This window comes from Colias philodice, chromosome 25 (assembly GCF_061535455.1).
Source record: "Colias philodice isolate Cphi_HAF_F1 chromosome 25, ilColPhil1 Martin Lab GWU primary, whole genome shotgun sequence".
Classification (NCBI taxonomy): domain Eukaryota; kingdom Metazoa; phylum Arthropoda; class Insecta; order Lepidoptera; family Pieridae; genus Colias; species Colias philodice.
In genome coordinates this window covers 7,850,998-7,872,125 of record NC_143110.1, presented here as the reverse complement: position 1 = coordinate 7,872,125, position 21,128 = coordinate 7,850,998, and the positions used below count along the sequence as shown (strand labels likewise).

General features: G+C 32.1%; 1 protein-coding gene across 5 annotated transcripts in view; it reads right to left on the bottom strand.

The window, feature by feature from the left end:
* The window catches only part of Rhp (GTP-Rho-binding protein rhophilin), an 82,746-nt gene that overhangs the window by 45,827 nt on the left and 15,791 nt on the right, over positions 1-21,128 (bottom strand). The window contains exons 1-2 of one of the 5 annotated variants that reach the window (XM_089710913.1): positions 10,721-10,866; positions 7,961-8,094 (exon numbers count right to left, since the gene is read on the bottom strand). In XM_089710913.1, the coding sequence (XP_089567039.1) occupies positions 7,961-8,005 (45 nt within the window). In that variant the 5' untranslated portion in view covers positions 8,006-8,094; positions 10,721-10,866. Of the gene's footprint in view, positions 1-7,960; positions 8,095-10,717; positions 10,867-18,826; positions 19,145-21,128 lie in introns of those variants that run through there. The other 4 variants (XM_089710914.1, XM_089710916.1, XM_089710915.1 and 1 more) reach the window with 4 other exon arrangements.

The following is a 21,128-nucleotide window of genomic DNA, read 5'->3' as shown; positions in this document are numbered from 1 at the left end:
AGACCATTATCACGCGGATAACATTCTGGCAGACACTTATGAAAGTGCTGAAAAAAATACAATTTTGAAAGTAATTGACCAGATCTGCCATTCATATATTTTATTTATTAGGGTCTTAAAAACTTATTTTCGAAACGGCAGACATTTTCATGGCGTACAGACTTCAGCAGACAACAAAACTTAGAGCTACTACATGGTCAGATCTATGCATGTACTATCTCTGTAGCTATCTTTTTTTCCCTATATATCACTATTATTCTCACTCTAGCCATAGTATTTTTATTTTATATAGTTACTAGCATTCAAATAGTCTAGGGTTTATATCTGAGAGGGCTCTTTTCGTGTCCCACTCAAACGGTTATTGCCAGATGTTTTCAGTATCACTTTCATGCAAAAGTGAAAATCACTACGCTATAATAGCCTAAAATATCTTAATAATAATAATTACGCTTCACAGCAAGAAGAAATGTACCATATGTACCCGCACAAAGTCGATATTGTGTTGCCTACCGTTCGACTCAATGGCTAGGGTTGTATCTTTGATAATTATTACCAAACTAATAAACCGAGTGATGCGAAATAACCATAATTCTTTTAGAGTTTGATAAAATGATCAGGCAGGTATTTTCTTTAATCCTCTGAATTCTCGGTTACTAAATTGTATCGTTGAAATTATTCTTAATCGCGTAAATTTAATAAATAATCATATGGAAAACACTTTTCATTTGTTTTTTTACTTTCACGCCCAACTACTATACAATAATTACGTTGTTTCGGTATTTTGACGAGAAAACGCAGGAAACATCCGTTGTATCATTTTAGATAGATTGTATATTTTGTATCTGTAGAATTGAAATCAAAGCTATGTATATGTTGTCCCCATTCTTTTCTTATCGGATTGTTGATCCCAATGCGAATGCGTCACTTAAATTTTATAAAAGACAATTAAGAACATCAAAAATAAAGTGATACGTAAATATTTCACAGTGCAATATATTATGTAATTAATAATTATACATTTATGAAAAAATAATTACATCAGATTTAATAATCGCAATTGTTTTGAATGTACATATGAATAAATGATTACATCATAATAGTAATAATCACAATTGTTTTATTTCCCATTTGTTGCAACCCTAGCATATTTTCATGTAGCAGCAGAAGTACCTACACTGGCGGCGCGGCGGCTCGTGCGACATCAAAGGCATTGCCTAAACTAGGAAATACGTCAAATTTATAAATTTTATTCCATAGTTTTCAAAATTAAATGTAAATGACCATAAAAACATTAATAAAGTAAATCATTGATGTAAGGTCAGGGAACGTAATACATATAGGTACATACATCTGACCATGTAGTAGCTAAGTCTTGTTGACTGCTAAAGTCTGTACCTACTTAAAGTCTTGTTGTCTGCTGCAGTCTGTACGCCATGAAAATGTCTGCCGTTTCGAAAATAAGTTTTTAAGACCCTAATAAATAAAATATATGAATGGCAGATCTGGTCAATTACTTTCAAAATTGTATTTTTTTCAGCACTTTCATAAGTGTCTGCCAGAATGTTATCCGCGTGATAATGGTCTGCCATTGTTATTTTCCGATAATAATAATAATCTATTTTCATATATCAAAATGGCAGACGTGGTCAAATGGTTTTAAAGTTCGCCAAAAATTTCCACCTGTCTTACCTGAGCGCCCGCCCCGTCCACCACTCTGGGCTTAGTGACTCCTCATCTCATGTATTGTAGGTATAGGGGAATCAACACACAAAAATCTAGGTCTGGTCAAATACATACAGGTAGCATTGCGCTATCTCTCTAACACATAAGTCTTGTTGTCTGCTGAAGTCTGTACGCCATGAAAATGTCTGCCGTTTCGAAAATAAGTTTTTAAGACCCTAATAAATAAAATATATGAATGGCAGATCTGGTCAATTACTTTCAAAATTGTATTTTTTTCAGCACTTTCATAAGTGTCTGCCAGGATGTTATCCGCGTGATAATGGTCTGCCATTGTTATTTTCCGATAATAATAATAATCTATTTTCATATATCAAAATGGCAGACGTGGTCAAATGGTTTTAAAGTTCGCCAAAAATTTCCACCTGTCTTACCTGAGCGCCCGCCCCGTCCACCACTCTGGGCTTAGTGACTCCTCATCTCATGTATGGTAGGTATAGGGGAATCAACACACAAAAATCCAGGTCTGGTCAAATACATACAGGTAGCTTTGCGCTAGCTCTCTAGCTATTACTATAGAGCAAGTAATTCATTATATTATTGGTAATTAATTCCGAAACAATGATCACTGTGGACGACTTCATGAGAATTAGATTTAAATATTTGTACGGGATTGACAGCTTATTATACTAATATATTCTGGTAAGCTTAGGTATTTGCACGTATTTGTCAGTTAAAATGACAATGTATGAAAATTTACGGAAAAAAGGAACCGTGGGTTATATCGATTCCCACTGTGACCGTCCAGCCGTTTCAATGAGCCACGAGTGCTGGTAGAATTCGTCCGCGATCTATCAGAAGAAATATACATACCTATGAGTATGTAGTATGTACACATATTCACAAAATATAACCGCTAGCGGTTAATAAATATAAGATAGTTCATTCCAATTACCTTCGCCATATCCGGGCAGATTTACGAAAGAGTATGTTGATCCGTGAAGGCTGCTAGGTTCAATTAATGTATGATACATTGCGTGTTATGTACGCGAGTATGTAAAGCATAACCTAGCTAAGACGCAACGTATGCCATCTAGTATCTACGTATAGTTAATTTGTAGTTTAATACTTGAGTTCGAGTAATGTATAAATACACTGTGTGGTTTGTAGGCGAGTATGTAAAATAAACCCTAACTAGCAAGCAATGTATGTAATTACACGGTAGGTTTACAAATATCATCGTATATAATAATGATAATGGTTAAGAAATTTGTATTATTATGAATGTACAGTTATTTTATGCAATTGCAAAAGGAGGGATTTTAGATGCACAATTTTCGGTTAAAAACTACCTATATACAATTTTAAGTAATAAATAGTATTTTTATGTATACGTAGAAAGGTATGTATGTAATAGATTATCACAAGTTTTAATAAACTTTGGGAACATTAAACACCATTTATATAAGTTCAGTAGTTAAGAAGGTAACTAGACCAACCACTGACACAGATTTATATAAATGACAATTTGACGTTATCTATGGATGCCCTTTACGTATGTGTACCTACTCTCTGGTAACCATAAAACGGCTGTATTAAAAACGAGGTGGTAATAGTTACAAATCGAGTGTAAAGGCCTTGTTTCAAGTTTTTGAAAGTGTTAATAAAATGAAAATTTATTACACACTTGTTTTGTTGTATTAAGCCCAAGTAGATATTAAATTACATTAGCTAATTGCAACGGGATATAAAATCCAATTTATTTTATGCTCGTTGAAAACTAATAAGCAATATGATATTATACGAAAGTTGTGTCGGATTAGAAATAAATTTATTGTATTTTTGTATTCAATATATTACAAAATAACAGATTTTTTGTAAATATTTCATCAATTAATTATGACACAAATAGTACCTATTGTTATCTTTACATATTACAAAGCTTAAGAGTTTGTTTGAATGCGCTAATCTCGGGAACCACGGGCCCTATTTGAACATCGATTGCAGTGTTAGATAGCCCATTTATCGAGGATAGCATTTAGCGAGGATAGGATAGCATCACGCTAAGACCAATAGGAGCAATGCGGGTAATACCACGGGGCACAGCTAGTTATATATGAAAGCTACTTTTACAATCCCGTTTTAACAAGATGCCATATACGGATACCAATACACTCCAAAAATCATGCAACAGATTTTGAAGTTATGAATATTCTGTAGATAATTTATTACGTATGAGGTTAAAGTATTTGGTGAGGTTAATATATGCATTTGGTTTAAATTTGAATGTTTAAATAATAAGCCGTGCTTTGGAAAATTTATGGTAGTTTTAAATGCACCTATGTAACGCTTGAGTGAATAAAGCTTTTGAAGTGAAAAGCTCTTCAGTCGCTTTGAACACTTTTGATAGGAGATTTTTTGATAGGAGAAAATGTTATTGTGGGTTCGCGTTAGAATAAGAATAAGAATAAAATACATTTATTAGAATCACCAAAGTACCACCACCACATACAATAACAAAAGCACTCTTAAAAGCTATAGAAAATAACAGAGATAAAAAATTAAGAGCTAAAAATCTAATATAAATATTTGTGTGGCGACTGAAATGTTAAAACCTATTCGTAGCTCTACTTACTTAAGTTAAGCTATGGGTATATTTCTTCATTTCTCCATAGATACTTCATGAAAACTTATAACTTAGACTTCAATAAGCATTCATGGAACTTCTTATATCTTTATACATCATATCTTTATACAGAGCACATAAGCTGCAGTAATAGAATTTCTTACTTTTTTATTTTTTTATTAAAGAGCACAGATAACACAAAAATGTTAAACAAACAGACAAAGTCCCACGGCCGGTTCCATTGACACCGATTCTGTTAACGGAACGCTTCCGATGATTTGGCTATTAAATATAACGTGTTTGATTCATTTGCTTTTTAATTATTAATTATTATGCTCTCTGCCTTATAAAACTTAAAAAATTGAATATTGAAACTTTCCTATCACTAATACTTAATATAATAAACACTATCCTAATAACTTAAATGAAGGCACTTTACTCAAACCCAAAATGAAAACTTGTCTAAAAGAAAAAACATTTTTTTTTTATTACTATATAACTATCAAAAGAATGCTGAGTATCAATTTATTAAAAACACTACCAAAATCAGTTGCGTAGCATACATAGGGACAGACAGATAGGGGGAAGAATTTATTAAATATTATGTTGTGTTATTGACTAGTTGCTCGCCACAGCTTTCGAGCACTTCTTTCTTAACCCATTAGTGCATAAAGTTTATTAGCGCTTTTTTCATTATGATCACTATAATATATCATCATTTAGAGTATCTTTAAACGTTTTTCTTTAAATCCAAGCGAAGATTACTAGCATACTAAAAAAAGCAGTAGTTCTTCAGTTTTGGTAGTCGATGGATGAAACTGCACGTATGCATGCACTTATAGCATACTAGCTGTGCCCTGCGGTTTCACCCGCATTGCTCCGCTCCTGTTGGTCTTAGCGTAATGATATATAGCCTATAGCCTTCCTCGATAAATGGGCTATCTAAAACCGAAAGAATTTTTCAAATCGGACCAGTAGTTCCTGAGATTAGCGCGTTCAAACAAACAAACAAATAAACAAATTCTTCCGCTTTTTAATATTAAAGTACTTATAGATATATTAGTATAGATTACAGCTAATTAATACTTTAAATTCCGCTTACGCAATAGTACCTATACCTAATGATACAAAAAGTTAATATATTTCCGCCAATCGTATAACAAGTCCGGACTCGGAGCTGGACTATAAATCGATTGAGTCGTTATTATGCAATGGAGAACGACGACCCGGACAGAGGATGTGTGGAGTCGACGGGTTTTTTAGTCTGATATTTTTTTGGATTGTGTTTCATATTTGACTGTTTGAGATAAAGAGTTTCGAAAAATCTGTATGGCGAATTATGGAATCTTAAATTGATGGAATTGAAGACACCTTAAAACATAATATTCATAAAAAGAAAGAACTAACGTATAAAATTAACTGTGCATTAATATTAAATGCTGTGCTATATATTACGTGTACTTATTATACTCATGTACCTACAAGGCGAAAAACATTAAAAATAACTTGAGAGGTGTTAAGGGGCACCCAGATGGAACGAAGTTACTAAAATAACTGGCTTGCTTTCTATGGGATAGAGAGTTAGAGAGACAGACAGAGAAACACGCGCACACCGCACGGTTTACAATTAGGGCATAAAGTGTCGTTACATGTTACAACTTTTAATTTTAATTCCGTCTGGCCCCCTTTCGCAAGGTGCGATAACGAACTTTGTTCACATAACAGCGACTCCACAGTTTTCTGCAAAGTTCATTGCCTGTAATCTATTTATTTACGTACAGGGAAGGAACCTCGCGCCTGCGATGTCACTGCAACTGGTTTACTCTGATTCAGGAATAAACGTACGCGCAATTAAAACTAGATACTTATGTGATTTTACGTTGAGAAAATGTTATTAAATTATTTTAGTTTTTTCATTTGAAATTGTAAAAATCGTAATAAAAATAATAAGTACCTTCTCTGCCCTGATTACCTATACATAGAAGGCCAAAAAAATAATATTTAATATAACAGGAGGCACCAGAATTCAAATAAAAAAATAATAATCATCAAAATCTGCTCACCCAGTCGAAAGTTCAGAGGTACCAGACTCAAAAATATGTATATTTGTATTGACAACCTTTTTTTGAAGTCGATTGAAAAAAGTTTAAAAACAACAACATATTGCATCATACTAAAACCCGATATTATATAATATTACAGATGCTATTTACTACTATCTAATACATAAAAGTGGCCCATTGATGGAAAATTTAGTATAGATTAGACGTAAACAGCGGTGGCACACATTTTAATGATGTGCTCATAAAAGCCATTAAAAATTGTTGATTACAGTTATTTATAGCAAAATACATTTGAATATAGAACGTTCATTTATTTATTTTAAAAAATACGTAAACAAGAAAAAACAATCTTTTTTCGTTTTTTTTTTCGACGACTCCGTGAGTTTTCAACCGAATGAGGTTTTTTTATGCCTTTAAGACTTAAGAGGCCGTATCGATTTTAAGAGTGATTTTGACTTGTTTCTTTAATTCTTTAGGAGCTCGTTTAAAAAAACTAACTACTATGTTATATGAAGGTAATGGTATAATTTAAAATTCTCTAGAATATTCGATTATATAGATCTGCCGTAACAACGTTTGCGCTCCCGTATATAATCGAAAATTCTAGAGAACTTTAAATTATTCAATTTTTTTCATAAAACATATAATATGTATTTTTTTTATTGCAAATTTTTAAGCATTAACCTATCATTTAGTGTGTATTTTTTATTTTTTTTTTAACTCTGTTGTAAGATCGAACTAGAAATTCGACGCCATATACGCATAAAATTTCATCAAAGTAAGGCTATTTTAACTTAGATGTTCTTTGAATTTTTCAATAAAAGTACATAAATTGCCTCGAACATATTTTAGGATGTCTCAGTGTCTTTACTGTAGTATATTTTATAAGAAAACTTCTTCTATTAAATTCCGTGTAAAATACAAAGACACGAACGTCCCGCATGGAAAAAATTGAAACACGCCTTAGGTTATTGGCTATTAAACAAACTGGACAATGAATATCAATAAATTGTCTCGAACGTATTTTAGATATTGAATGAATCTTTAATTTAAGATATCATCACACATTGTTACTAATTTAGTTTTGTTAAACGAGCTTCTAAAGAATTACAGAAACAAGTAAAAATCACACTAAAATCGTTAAGGACTCATAAGAGAATAATTGTCATTTTAGTCACATTATTATACAATTTGGAATAGTAGCACCCACCCCAGGAAGGTCAGTGACCTTTTTTTGTAGAAATGTTTATTTACCAATAAGTTACAAGTTACAACATTTGTACCTACATGTACATACCATACATACACGGTATAAAAGATCGACATTTGACTCGTTTTAAATAAGTCTCACTCGAAATACATGTAGGTAGTATACTATGTAGAAACATCACCATTATTATAGTGTGCCGAGCACACGTGTCAGAAGTGAAACTTCTTTTGACAAGATTCAAAGATACCAAAATCGTCTCAATACTCCATGACATGACGGTATAGCCATGACGCGACCTTGAAATTTTACTGTCAACGCGCCTATAGAAGTTTCACTTCAAAAATGAAATATATTATTAATTAAAGTTATAAATATACTTACCATAATCACAGAGGACATTTTCATGATGTTTTCGTTAGTCACCATCACAAGTTACACTCGTTTACTGCACTTCCATAAAAACTATAGAGTCGATTTGTGTGTCATTTATTCGTGTTTATAAGTCAATATAATACCTATGGGAATAAGAAAGATTTAAAAATAAGATTTTGCATTTTTTTTACTTATATTTTTCACGGTTTTTAAACGACATATATATAATTATTTTTATTTCGTATTCATAGGAATTTAATTGAAGAATTAAATTTATTTATTGTACACTTTTAGGGTTTTATGTTTTTTTTTTTTTGGTTTGTTTTAGGCAATATTGTTTCGATGTATTATGTATTAGCGTGGTGATATGTTTTATCGAGAAAAATTTTAAAAATATCTTGTACTTTGAATTATATTTCTTATTTGAATAAGTCGATAATTTTAACTTAAATCATCAAATTTACAAACTCGAAGGAAAGTTTCTTCACTTTTTAGAATAAGTATGCGGGTTAAGCAACGATAAGCGCGGTCATTTAAAGGATGTACTGCAATTCGGTTTCGATTGTTAGAAGCCGATAAAACCAAAACAAATAATTATAAACCAAAGGGTGCAAGGGGAAAGGTTTGTGCTAGATACTAACCAATCTTTAACCAAAGGTTTAAATGTTTGTGGTCTACCAAGGCTTTGAAAACATCAAACACCGTCATTAATATAAAGAACCGTTAACACCATCTCGAAAGTGTTACCAATAAAAACAAAACGTAAGAGGCACTTCGAAAAGAAAGTGTTTTCTCTGAACGCCTGAAGCGAAAAAACGACCAATTTGATGTTGTAATGTAGGTTGTTAATGCATCGAGTTAGAACCTGGGCGGTTACCATCTTAAAGCAGTATTATTTCTAGTGCAGTAAATTATAGAGATCTATAGGTTGTCTAACGCCATTATAGTGCTGCTCTGAAAATAATAGGTACTGCTATACGACATCATGGTAACCCCCTGGTGTGTGTGAACGCGACTTAATTTAAACCTCGGTTTTATGGGAAATCTTATAAAGACGTAGATTATAGTTAAGGGCGGTTTCAGTGCCTGTGGATATTATGTTCTGTTTAGCTTATCTGTCCTTGTCTATTATATTAAAATGGTGATTTGAATTTCCTAGCAGAATTTTAAATCAATGGTTCAGAATTTTTTTCATCCATCGTATTTTTTTTATGTGGTGTCTCTCGATGTGAGCCAGAAGGGCTTCTACATCTTGAAGGTTCACCCTGGTAGCGACATGCGGGCGGGCGTCCCCCCTTGACGGGGATCTCGAACCTCAGCATACGTGCTAACTTACGCATTATTATAAGACAAGATTATCTAAGGTAATTTGTTAAGCTTGTTGAAGTTACTTATATTAATTATAATGTAATATTATTAATGGTGTTTAAACATCTAGTACCCATTAACGGGTAAGTGGTTTTGTATGTTTGCTTGCTTTTTAATCAGGACTGTTAGTTAGTCTATCATTTCTCTTGAATTTTTTTGGTAGATTTAACATTAATAAAATGAATGTTGCATACAAAGAGATATTGTGAAGTCCAAACTGGGTTTCTAAGTATTACGTTATTGTATCATATCATAATTAATAATATTGACCATAAATTCTATTCTATAGCGGGACAGAAAATGCTCAAAAAAAATGAGAATGAATGTGCCTATAGGTATACTTATTCTCATCAAAAGTCGAAGTTAATTATTACATTTATTTTATTAAATTTCTAGATATTAATTTTAATAGATTAAATACACAGGAAACTCTGTGTGATTGGAGAGTCAGATGTTTTAACTCTTTCGGGATATCTATAAATTCAATTTTGTACCTATGTTTGGATCTATAGATAAGTGTTGATTTAAATTTCCGGGTACCATGAGTGAAACCGCGTGTTTCGGTTAGTGAATATAGGAATGTCATAAACCGCGACCGTAGTCTTGCGAAAGTTAAATAACGACCAATATGTATTGTCCAAAACCTCGAGTCATCGGTCAGTAAGAAAGTATGAAAAGTGATGAATAATATGACCTTTTTCTGAACATTTTACCGACTTTTAACTAAACAATAAATTACTTTTACCGGATTGGATAATACTTTCGTTTTAAATTTGTTGCGTAATTCGTCAGAATGAATGAAATTTTGATTAATGGGTAGGTAGATTTTATATGCATTAAAAAGGCGGGTATCTTTTTGTAATTTTAAGTAATTTTTATTTGAGAACTAGTTTTCGAAATTTTATTTGCGTGTTTTCGGAAATTTTCGGATAAAATAGATTTAATATTGTTAACTGTAAAGGTTATAAATAACTTCCTAATATATTATAATATATTTCTACATTCTATTTATAGATATTATGTTAAATAGATACCTACGACTAAATATTGTTATTTCAAATTCAAAAGGGCAGTGGAGCGTTGAAGTCTTTTACTAGAAATCAATTCTTGGTTATTTCCTGTAGTTTTTTATGTTATTTATTCTATTTAAAGTTATATATTTATTTATGAATGAATTTACCTAATGCAAGAAATTCGTTTTCACACCGTATGTGGAATTATTTTATATCATATTAAAACTGAAAAAACCTACTGAGAAAGCTTATTATTTCAAAATTTTGTTTAGGGTTATTTTTTTTGACCGAATTTCATTTCCACATTATTTTCCTTCAAGTGTATTTATTGTATTGATTTTTTTTATGAATTTTGTTTTTTACAAAAAGCATCAAAAAACACAATTACCACAAGAAATCACAAATCACAGACACAAACAATCACTTCACAAATAATAATAATATTATTTATATAAATCCGATGCGCGTGCGCTGAGCGTCGCGTCCGCGCGGGAATGTGGCTTCCAACTGTGGTGCGTTTACCGTGACTTGATTAAGGCGAAGCTGTTTGAACTTTGAAGCGCTTTGAAATTAATGTATGAGCATTTTATGGAAGTTTTGATGGACGGAATTTCGGAAACCAAGATAGGCTATAGAGCATAAGTGTGATCTCCGACATTATATTATGTATTTATGCGCGTAATTGGTTTGTCAACTGAGAATGATTCTGTATCCTATGTATTCATGTAAACTCAATCTCAAACTCAAACATTTATTTATTCAATTAGACTTCTTATAGAAGCACTTTTGAAACGTCATTACATATTTTTAACATTTACCACCGATTCTGAAAGCAGCTACGGAGAAGAAACGACAAGAAACTCCATAGTTGCGCTTGATGAATTTCATAAGATAATGTTAAGCTATTGCAAAGCTTCTATCGCGGGCCTTGAGCGCGGGGACCGTATCTAGAAATTCCCTAACGAAAAAAACCTCACGCTCCCCACTCCGACGGGCACGGAGGTGTGGCTTGAAGGCATGCTATGCAATAGCTTTACCGCGGCAGTCCCCGAGTGCCACACGTCTTTTTTATCTTATTAATCATCAGTAAATCCATGAGGCGGTAATATAGACATTGAAATATTCAACAGAAACATAGAAATTACATAGTAATTACACTTACAAACAATTAACTTAGATAAACAATACTTAATATTTTATAACTATGTACTATTGCGTTTTTAAAACAAAGTTACACATAAATTAATTATCCTTCCTATAAAAATGGTTGCCTGTAAAGTCGGTTTTACGGGCGAAGATTTTACGTGACAACGTCTTTTTCTCGATCATAGTTGAGTGGGAGAGAGACGCAAGGCATTCGGCGGGCCTCTCTCTCGTTCGGTGACTCATCGTAACGTTACCGAGCGTTACACTTTTTCATAAGTGACTCCCAGTCGCAACCTAATTTAAGACGTTGTCACGTCAATAGAATATTCCTTTCTTGCATATTACAACGAAATCACTGCGAAATATTATCCGCACGGATATTTCACCAACCAAGTTGCGGTACTTCCCCTTAAAGCACTGAACACGGAAGCCGCGCGCCCATCTGACCGATACGACCGCTCCTGCGTCGAGCGTAGAACTTTATAGGGAATATAGATTTGTTACAGAAAGAAAGAAAGAAAGATTGGTGAATATATCAGAAGATACAATATGATAACAAATAGGTACGTTTAGTGTGTAGTACAAATTAGAATTAAAGTAAAATAATTATTTCTTAAATATAAATACATAAAGTTATATTAAATTATTGTACCTATATGCATTTATAAAACGAATCTGTATGTATAATTAAATTCGATCGAATAATACATAAATCCCGATCGATATATTGCTTGTGAATATTTAAAATGAAAATTGTATGCGCCTAGTAGTTTAACTTAGCATAGTTTAGTTTAAATGAATTGCTGTTATATTTTTGTAAGGCGGATAAGTTTTCAAAGTTTCCTACTACATAATATTAGTAATAACGTAGTTACTATTTAGTTATCTAATAACAGTAATACTTAAACTAAAATAATTTGGAAAATCCAAAAGTGCACGCCTCATAATTTTTTTTAATAAATATTTATTAATTATTATTTTTGTTTATTTAATAACAATTAAACCACATCGAATCAGACCCTGAAAAATGAAAGGGTTCTATTCCTGAGCATACTCAAGCGTAAGAGAAAAAAAAAGACTCGATTAGTAAAGTATTTCGGTCGCTATCGTGTTAACAAGAAAAAGGATCCGCACATACAGACACACGGACGTCCAAGACAGAACTTTTTTAAACTGATTTTTAACTAGTTTAAATAACAAAAATGACATCAAAAATATCATGAATGTTAAAAATAGTGTTTTTTCTTAATATGTGTGTGTATGTATTATCTTACAAGTGCAATGTATGATACATAAAGACATTTTAAGTTTGAAAAATCAGATGTTTTGCGCGAAGTGACAGTAGTACCCGCCTCAACGCTTCGCTTATGAGGCGTGCAATAGGTACGTCTAGTTTGTAGTAGATACAATTAATTAGAATTAAAGTAAAATAATTATTACTTAAATATAAATACATAAAGTTATATTAAATTATTGTACCTATATGCATTTATAAAACGAATCTGTATGTATAATTAAATTCGATCGAATAATACATAAATTCCGATCGATATATCGCTTGTGAATATTTAAAATGAAAATTGTATGCGCCTAGTAGTTTAACTTAGCATAGTTTAGTTTAAATGAATTGCTGTTATATTTTTGTAAGGCGGATAAGTTTTCAAAGTTTCCTACTACATAATATTACTAATAACGTAGTAACTATTTAGTTATCTAATAACAGTAATACATAAACTAAAAAAATGTGAACTATTAAAATTCTTACATGAGTAGTTATACCTCAAATTGATATCGATTGATACGGGTTATTTTTTGTTGGTTTTATCCCTGTAAATCCATGGCGATGCCGGGTCAGCGACTAGTTTATATTGAATAGTTATTAAAAAATATAAAAATTATAATACAGTGCACTTTCACGCTCAAAATTTCGTACACACCAATAAGATAAAAAAGAGCGTGTGTGCCGACCACACGTTTCTGAAGTGAAACTTCTGTGGCAAGATTCAAAGATACAAAAATCGTCGCCTTATTCCTTGACGTGACGGTGATGCCATGAAATTTTACTTGGAAATTTTACCTTGAAATCAACGCGCCTAAAGAAGTTACACGTCAAAAAAAATTGTATTTATATAAGCAGCATTAGATACCAATAAATGATAATAACAAAAGACCTCGCGGCCGACCTCAATGTAGATGGGAATGCGATGCCATTTGCATATTATTGTATAGCTTTATCTTTACAATGAAAATTTAATATTGGTAGAGACCCGACTTTGCCTACGTTGTGTTTGTGACGTAAAATGTATGTTAAAATTAGTATCTGAGAAAATAATAAGTTATGGAAATATTTTAAAATAATCGATAGTAAAAGTTTAATCGGTCCCAAAAACTAAGGTTTTCATAATGTTCCTACATATGCAAATGGAATAAGATGCATAAAGATTGTATTTTTATTATGATTACAGGTTTATGTATTTTTTTTGTTTTATATGTAGAGGTAAACCTCTCCTAAACAAAAAAAAAATCACACTGAAATTTCTAATTACATTGGGAGTCACGATGCCACACAGATTACAGATATTACCTAATCATATAACAATTTTTCGTATTATTTAACCAAAATTAAAACTTATTACCGCTACACAGTCCCCTTCCATCATACCACAAAAAGCACAGCTTTAAAACCTTTCAATTATGCCATATTATAGCACTTTTGGCCAATCTGGGCGTAATTACTGCGTTCCTGCCTAAACACGCCACGAACTTAAAAATATCAATTTGTCATAAAAGGATGCAATGGAATTTAAATCACATGTACTTGTATATAGAATGATAATTTGATTGATCAATAATGAAGTTTATACACCGATGGGATAATAATCTTTATGTTGGTTGATTAGGGTGTAAATTTGTGTGGACATGTGTGTCGGTTAGGATGGTATGGCATTTCAGGGTACAGGTAGGCTTGGCGCTTGCAAAACTCGATTGAGGTCAACTTAAATGAATTTACGAATGAATGAGTGAGTTCAAAAACCTTGTAGAGTAGGTGTGTATAGATGCTGCATATTTAATAAGTATTTATTCTAAATTAATGTGCAAAAATAAAGTTTAGGACCCTTGCCTCTATATACCTCCCCATTTTTATTTGAAGAAAGGTTCATTTTTGTGTTAGAAATTGTTCTCTAGTGATATTGCAAGATTGGTGCCATAAAATAATTAAAGAATAGGTTCTTCCTATTTTTTAAGAGATATCGAATTATAATATCGATGTATATTGTACAAATATTTAATAGCATTTATAAGCACAAGGAAAATAATTTATAAACTACCAAAGCTTTACGTCTCTCAAAAAGAAAACTCCTGAAGCGTCACAAATTTCCTAACAAAAATACAGAGTAGATAATCTACCAGACGGTATAAAAAATTTAATTTGAAAAGTCTCTACATTTATTTACTCTGTGTAAGTGCTACGAATTATCTCAAACGGGGCACGGAGCAAAAAATACGATTACATCAGACAGCAGTCTGAACTTTTTGAAGTCACCGTACTGGTGGAGTAGTTGTGTGCCGTGGCTTCGCTTGAGTTTAGTAATTTTTTGCAGATTGTAATTTGTATCCGATTATTAAATCAATAATTACGATGCTGCTTGTTCATAAATTTTCCTTATAAAGTGACAATTTTTAAAATTACTCTATATCGCTGATTTTAAATCGATTGATATTGTATAAGTTTACATTTCGGAAAGTTCCATATAAATAAATAAGCAAAAGTTTACAAGAATATAAAAGTTTTAAATTCGAGATTTTTCATTTAATTTCTTTACACGGTTGCCGATCTTTTGATATATATTTAAAATTATCTGATCTGCTCTTCGGAATTGAGAATCATCCAGCAAATTATTAAATCACATAGGTAAATGGTAAATGGTACTGAAGAGCCTTTTTTGATAAATTATTATGGGCATTGCAATTTCAAAGAATGCACTTTTCTAACAAAAAAATTGCAAGTGAAAGTATCGATGATATTTCGTAAGAATTTAACAGCCTCGTTAATGTAATGTGGGAAAAATAACTTTCTAGCGGATAGACAATGGTAACACAGACTCGTTAAACGCCGTGGCGCAAGCTTATAGTTGTATGTGGAGCGTTGTATGGTACTTATAGGTAGGTAATTTTGGTGTTAAAATGGACCAGATGGACTACATTAAATTTATTAGCATTTAATAATATTATAAGGGCCAGATAATCAATATTAAAAACTAACTGCAGTGCCTCGCGGTTTCACTCGCATTGCTCCGCTCCTGTTGGTCTTAGCGAGATGATATATAGCCTATAGCCTTCCTCGATAAATGGGCTATCTAACACCGAAATAATTTTTGAAATCGGACTTGTAGTTCCTGAGCGTTCAAACAAACAAACAAACAAACTCTTCTGCTTTATAATATTATAGATATCCATGCAATAAAATGATGTCTAATTATTCTTAGAATTTTAAAAAATATAATCTTTGATTGTCTGTGACCTTAATCAATATTTGGAAATTGAATTAAGCCACACGTTACAAATTAGAAATAATTTGGAAAATCCAAAAGTGCACGCCTCATAATTTTTTTTTATAAATATTTATTAATTATTATTTTTGTTTATTTAATAACAATTAAACCACATCGAATCAGACCCTGAAAAATGAAAGGGTTCTATTCCTGAGCATACTCAAGCGTAAGAGAAAAAAAAAGACTCGATTAGTAAAGTATTTCGGTCGCTATCGTGTTAACAAGAAAAAGGATCCGCACATACAGACACACGGACGTCCAAGACAGAACTTTTTTAAACTGTTTTTTAACTAGTTTAAATAACAAAAATGACATCAAAAATATCATGAACGTTAAAAATAGTGTTTTTTCTTAATATGTGTGTGTATGTATTATCTTACAAGTGCAATGTATGATACATAAAGACATTTTAAGTTTGAAAAATCAGATGTTTTGCGTGAAGTGACAGTAGTACCCACCTCAACGCTTCGCTTATGAGGCGTGCAATAATTTGGAAAATCCAAAAGTGCACGCCTCATAATTTTTTTTTAATAAATATTTATTAATTATTATTTTTGTTTATTTAATAACAATTAAACCACATCGAATCAGACCCTGAAAAATGAAAGGGTTCTATTCCTGAGCATACTCAAGCGTAAGAGAAAAAAAAAGACTCGATTAGTAAAGTATTTCGGTCGCTATCGTGTTAACAAGAAAAAGGATCCGCACATACAGACACACGGACGTCCAAGACAGAACTTTTTTAAACTGTTTTTTAACTAGTTTAAATAACAAAAATGACATCAAAAATATCATGAACGTTAAAAATAGTGTTTTTTTCTTAATATGTGTGTGTATGTATTATCTTACAAGTGCAATGTATGATACATAAAGACATTTTAAGTTTGAAAAATCAGATGTTTTGCGCGAAGTGACAGTAGTACCCACCTCAACGCTTCGCTTATGAGGCGTGCAATAAGGCTTTTAAATTGAGTTTTTACTGATTATCTACTCACTATCTTAGAAATACCTACGTTTAAATTAAATATTTATAGATGGCCAACCATGTGGTGATGTGGGATTATGGGATAAAACAACATTCATTTCCGTTTCCTCAAAATCAACAAACCACTTTCTTAGATCCTAGAAGGTAGTGTAGAAAAACTAGTATATATGTGTTTCCTGTCTTGACAGGTAGCCATAGTGTTCCTGTAGTGAAGAAAGTTAAAAATTGGTGGGAAATACTTTCTTCCTATGTTGTATAATTACTATCTATGGTTTCAGACGAAGTAAACAAGTATTTAGTACATATTTAGTATATCCTTACTTCCTAACTAATATTATAAACTAATGATCCGCCCCGGCCTCGCCCGTGATACATACATATTTACGTTCTTTATATCGTTATCTAAGAACGATCCTCGTACTTCAAGGAATATTATAAAAAAATAATTAACGAAATCGGTTCAGTTGTTCTCGAGATTTGCGCTTAGCAACACATTTGGCGATTCCTTTTTCTGGAAGTAACGAAATTGTGCTCGAACGGTAAAGGAAAGCATCGTGAGGATACCGATTACCGACATGTCGAAGAATCAAAACTTCGACGACATGTGACTTCTGCCGGCCCGCACTTGGCCAGTGTGGTGGATTAGTATGGCCTGTACCCTCTTAGGTGGCTCGTGTCCCAGCGGGAACGTATATGGGCTGATGATGATGATGTGTGTTTGTTTGTCTTTCTTTCACGTCACAACGGATGATGATTTATGTACCTAATTGTATTGTGAGCAAGCTAGAGAGTGACATGGCCCATGGGATACTTTTTATATATTGATTTTCTTTGATGATGAAACTACTATCTATATCACTGTTGAATGAGTTTTATTTCTAAGTATATAAATAGATTAAATGTTATCTAATATTTTATCAAACATAAACGTTAACAAATATATGTGTTATCTAGATACTTTCCCACGATTCTTATCATTACTTCTATTTATATAAATTATTCACATCAACAATAATACATATTAGAAAGAAGATATTTTTTTACGCGTTTTTTTAGCTTTTTAAGTATGTTATGTTTGTATGCGATAATGCGACCGACTCCCTTAGACTGGATTTTGACCTACTTTAAACGGACAGATTTATTTTAAACTTTGTACACTTATAATCACAAAACAATAATTTCATGAGTTTATCTTACTACAGCGTACTTTTTAGGTTTTTTTTAAATCATTTATCAATTAGCATAAATGTAGGTTTTAGCAGGTTGATAAAGTATTTCAATTGGTCCAGTACTTTTGAGTCTATTCCTGACAAACATTTTAAAGTACAAATCAACTTTTTAATATAAGCATGATACTTATAGATATATCAATGTAGGTTAACTTAAGAATCAAATACATGTAAATAATTATAATATAACAATACAATCGCGGCACACAGACCTACATGCATTTACTGGGAAATTGCACTACTGAAGATATGATGTCGTGACAAACGGACATGCTTCATATCTTTCTTGTAAATCAAGTGTTACCTAGTACCCTAGTAATATTGTTGATGAGTTTGGATGTATGATACTCGATTGTGTAGAAACGGCTGAACTGATTTAGATGAAAGCACAGAATGCAATTTGACAGTACATATCCTAGATATTCTTTTACTGGTGTTAAAAAATCAAAATGTAGGTACCTAATTATGAATAATCATTTATATGAATGATTAGTCATAAGGGAAAAATTTCAGAGATAACTTTAGTAAGTATATTTCCATCATTTAGTATGATAAAAAATGTATATCACAGCAATACATACCCGTATAAAAGGATTCCTCTTTGGCAAGTCATGGTCGACTTCGTCCCTCGAGCCGTCGTCAGCTGAGTTCACCCGAACGCAGGTCTTGTGTATGGTTGGCTCACCCATACTCTGACATTATACACACACGCACAATTCACTAATAACTGTCAAACGAATTTATTTAAAACTAAAAAGTTTAAAAATAGATTCTTTTTTCAAACTGGCACACAACACATTTTTTTTTCAAACTGACAGCACAGAACACAGATTATAAAATCGAACACTTTTAAAATGAAGCGAAAGAAAGAAGTTGCACTATCGCCGCTCCGTTATTATCTGAAACAAAAAAGTTGAAACAGTTACAGTGAATGAGTTATGTTTGTATTATAATGATCTCATTGGCTTGTATCGCTATCTGATTAAATGGGTAAGAAATTGTTTAGTAATTGAGCTGTGAAGGTGACTGATAAGTGGCGGCCTAATTAACAGTTTCATAATAACTTCTATTCAATTTATTTATATTCACTTGATAAAAGTTATGGTTATGTTTTAATCAAATTATTGTTATTGTTCAGTAATATTTCTTTTCTGAAAATTTGCAGGTAAGGTCAATGCGCTATAAGAATTTATTGCACCACTAATGAAGAACCAGTTAATTTATGAGTCATATGTAGTATGAATAAGTTCCTGCAGCCCTTACTCAGCCTTATTTACGACATAATATAAGACACAGGTAAGCAAAGAAGCAGACGCGTCATCTAAATGTGTAAGCGAGTCATCCTAAATTTATCAACGGTTGGTATGGTTTTACAAAATCGGATGTTTTAAAGCGTATGGTTTTTTATTATTTTTTTGTTATCAGGTTTTGTTCAATACTACAGAAAATAAGATTTCCGATTTTGAAAAAAAATGATATCTACCTATTATATACCGGCCGAATTGATAACCTCCTCCTTTTTTTTGAAGGCGGTTAAAAACGAGAAAGTCGGTAATCACTAAACACATACATGTACTGCAGAGTGTAAAATATATCCAATTTCATATACATAGAGTAAGTATCTACAAGTATTCTTTAATTTCTAAGGTTAGTCATACAAATAAATTAATTATCTACCAACATGATCAAATTAAAATTGTTTTTAGGTTCTCTAGTACCTTTTTTTTATAGTGGAGAATGCATTTAGGCATACCCAGGGCACTCGGGGGAAGAGCCCTGGGTTATGTCGGACTCACCCTGCTGAGTGCAGGGTCCTACCGACTAAACTCCACTGTGTTCCGCCGTGCCGCTTTATTGACGGGGCCGCGGGTATTCGGTAGAACCGCGTCCGCAGACCCGTTAGCAGGTTCTCTAGTACCTAAGACTATCGTATTATAGAAATGTACAATAACATATGATTATAAAAAACAGCAAGTGATATTTAATAATGATCAGTAAGAGGGTGGTAATAACACGTCACACTGCGTGCGCGCATGTTGGAGAAAAGTGTTGTAGGAAGTAGGGGAAAGTTGACAAATTGAATGGTGACTGGGAAATATTAAATAATACGTATGAAGATATTTTAAATGCTTCAGTTTTTACTGACTTTGGTTGAGCCAATTTTCAAGTGTTCCTTTTGTATTTTATAAATAATAGTGATAAAGCTTGAAAATCGTGTTTAATTTAAACAAATACTAAATAATGAATAATTTGCATAAATTACAATTTAAAACATAATTATGTTTGTTTGCCTTCTAAAAGTTAATTCAATAAAAAAAAATGAGTTGCATCGAAAATGTCGTATCTCATAAGCATAGCAAAATAAAATTCAGAGAGTGAATTTATGAGAAGCCCGTATTCAAAAGTTACGTAATTAAAACACCAAACCACCAAAAAAACTCATTACTCCCTCATTTATAAAATAGTTAGCTAAATTTGAACTTAAATTAAACAACACACAACAAAGCATTCAATGTTCTTTACAGGAAACCTTACAGGATATTTATCAAATCAATCACATTGTCACTTTATGAGGAAGCCGGTTGTATCAATATTTTGTTTTGTTTACGTATCGTTGTGAATGGGATTACGATCTGGTTTATAGTTCCAGTAATGAATAATGGTAAGTCATTTATTTTTACATATGTCTTTTTTATAGGTGCATACTATTTACTTTAGCTTATCACGAAACTGTTAGATCAGACACACATTCTATTACCTGTTGCTCTGTTCCTAAAAGTATAGATATAGATATTATCTATATTGTTATTAGAATGGTGTATGTGTCTATGATTTATAGAAATACACACCCGTATTTTTCAGGATTTTAAAATGTCAATTTCC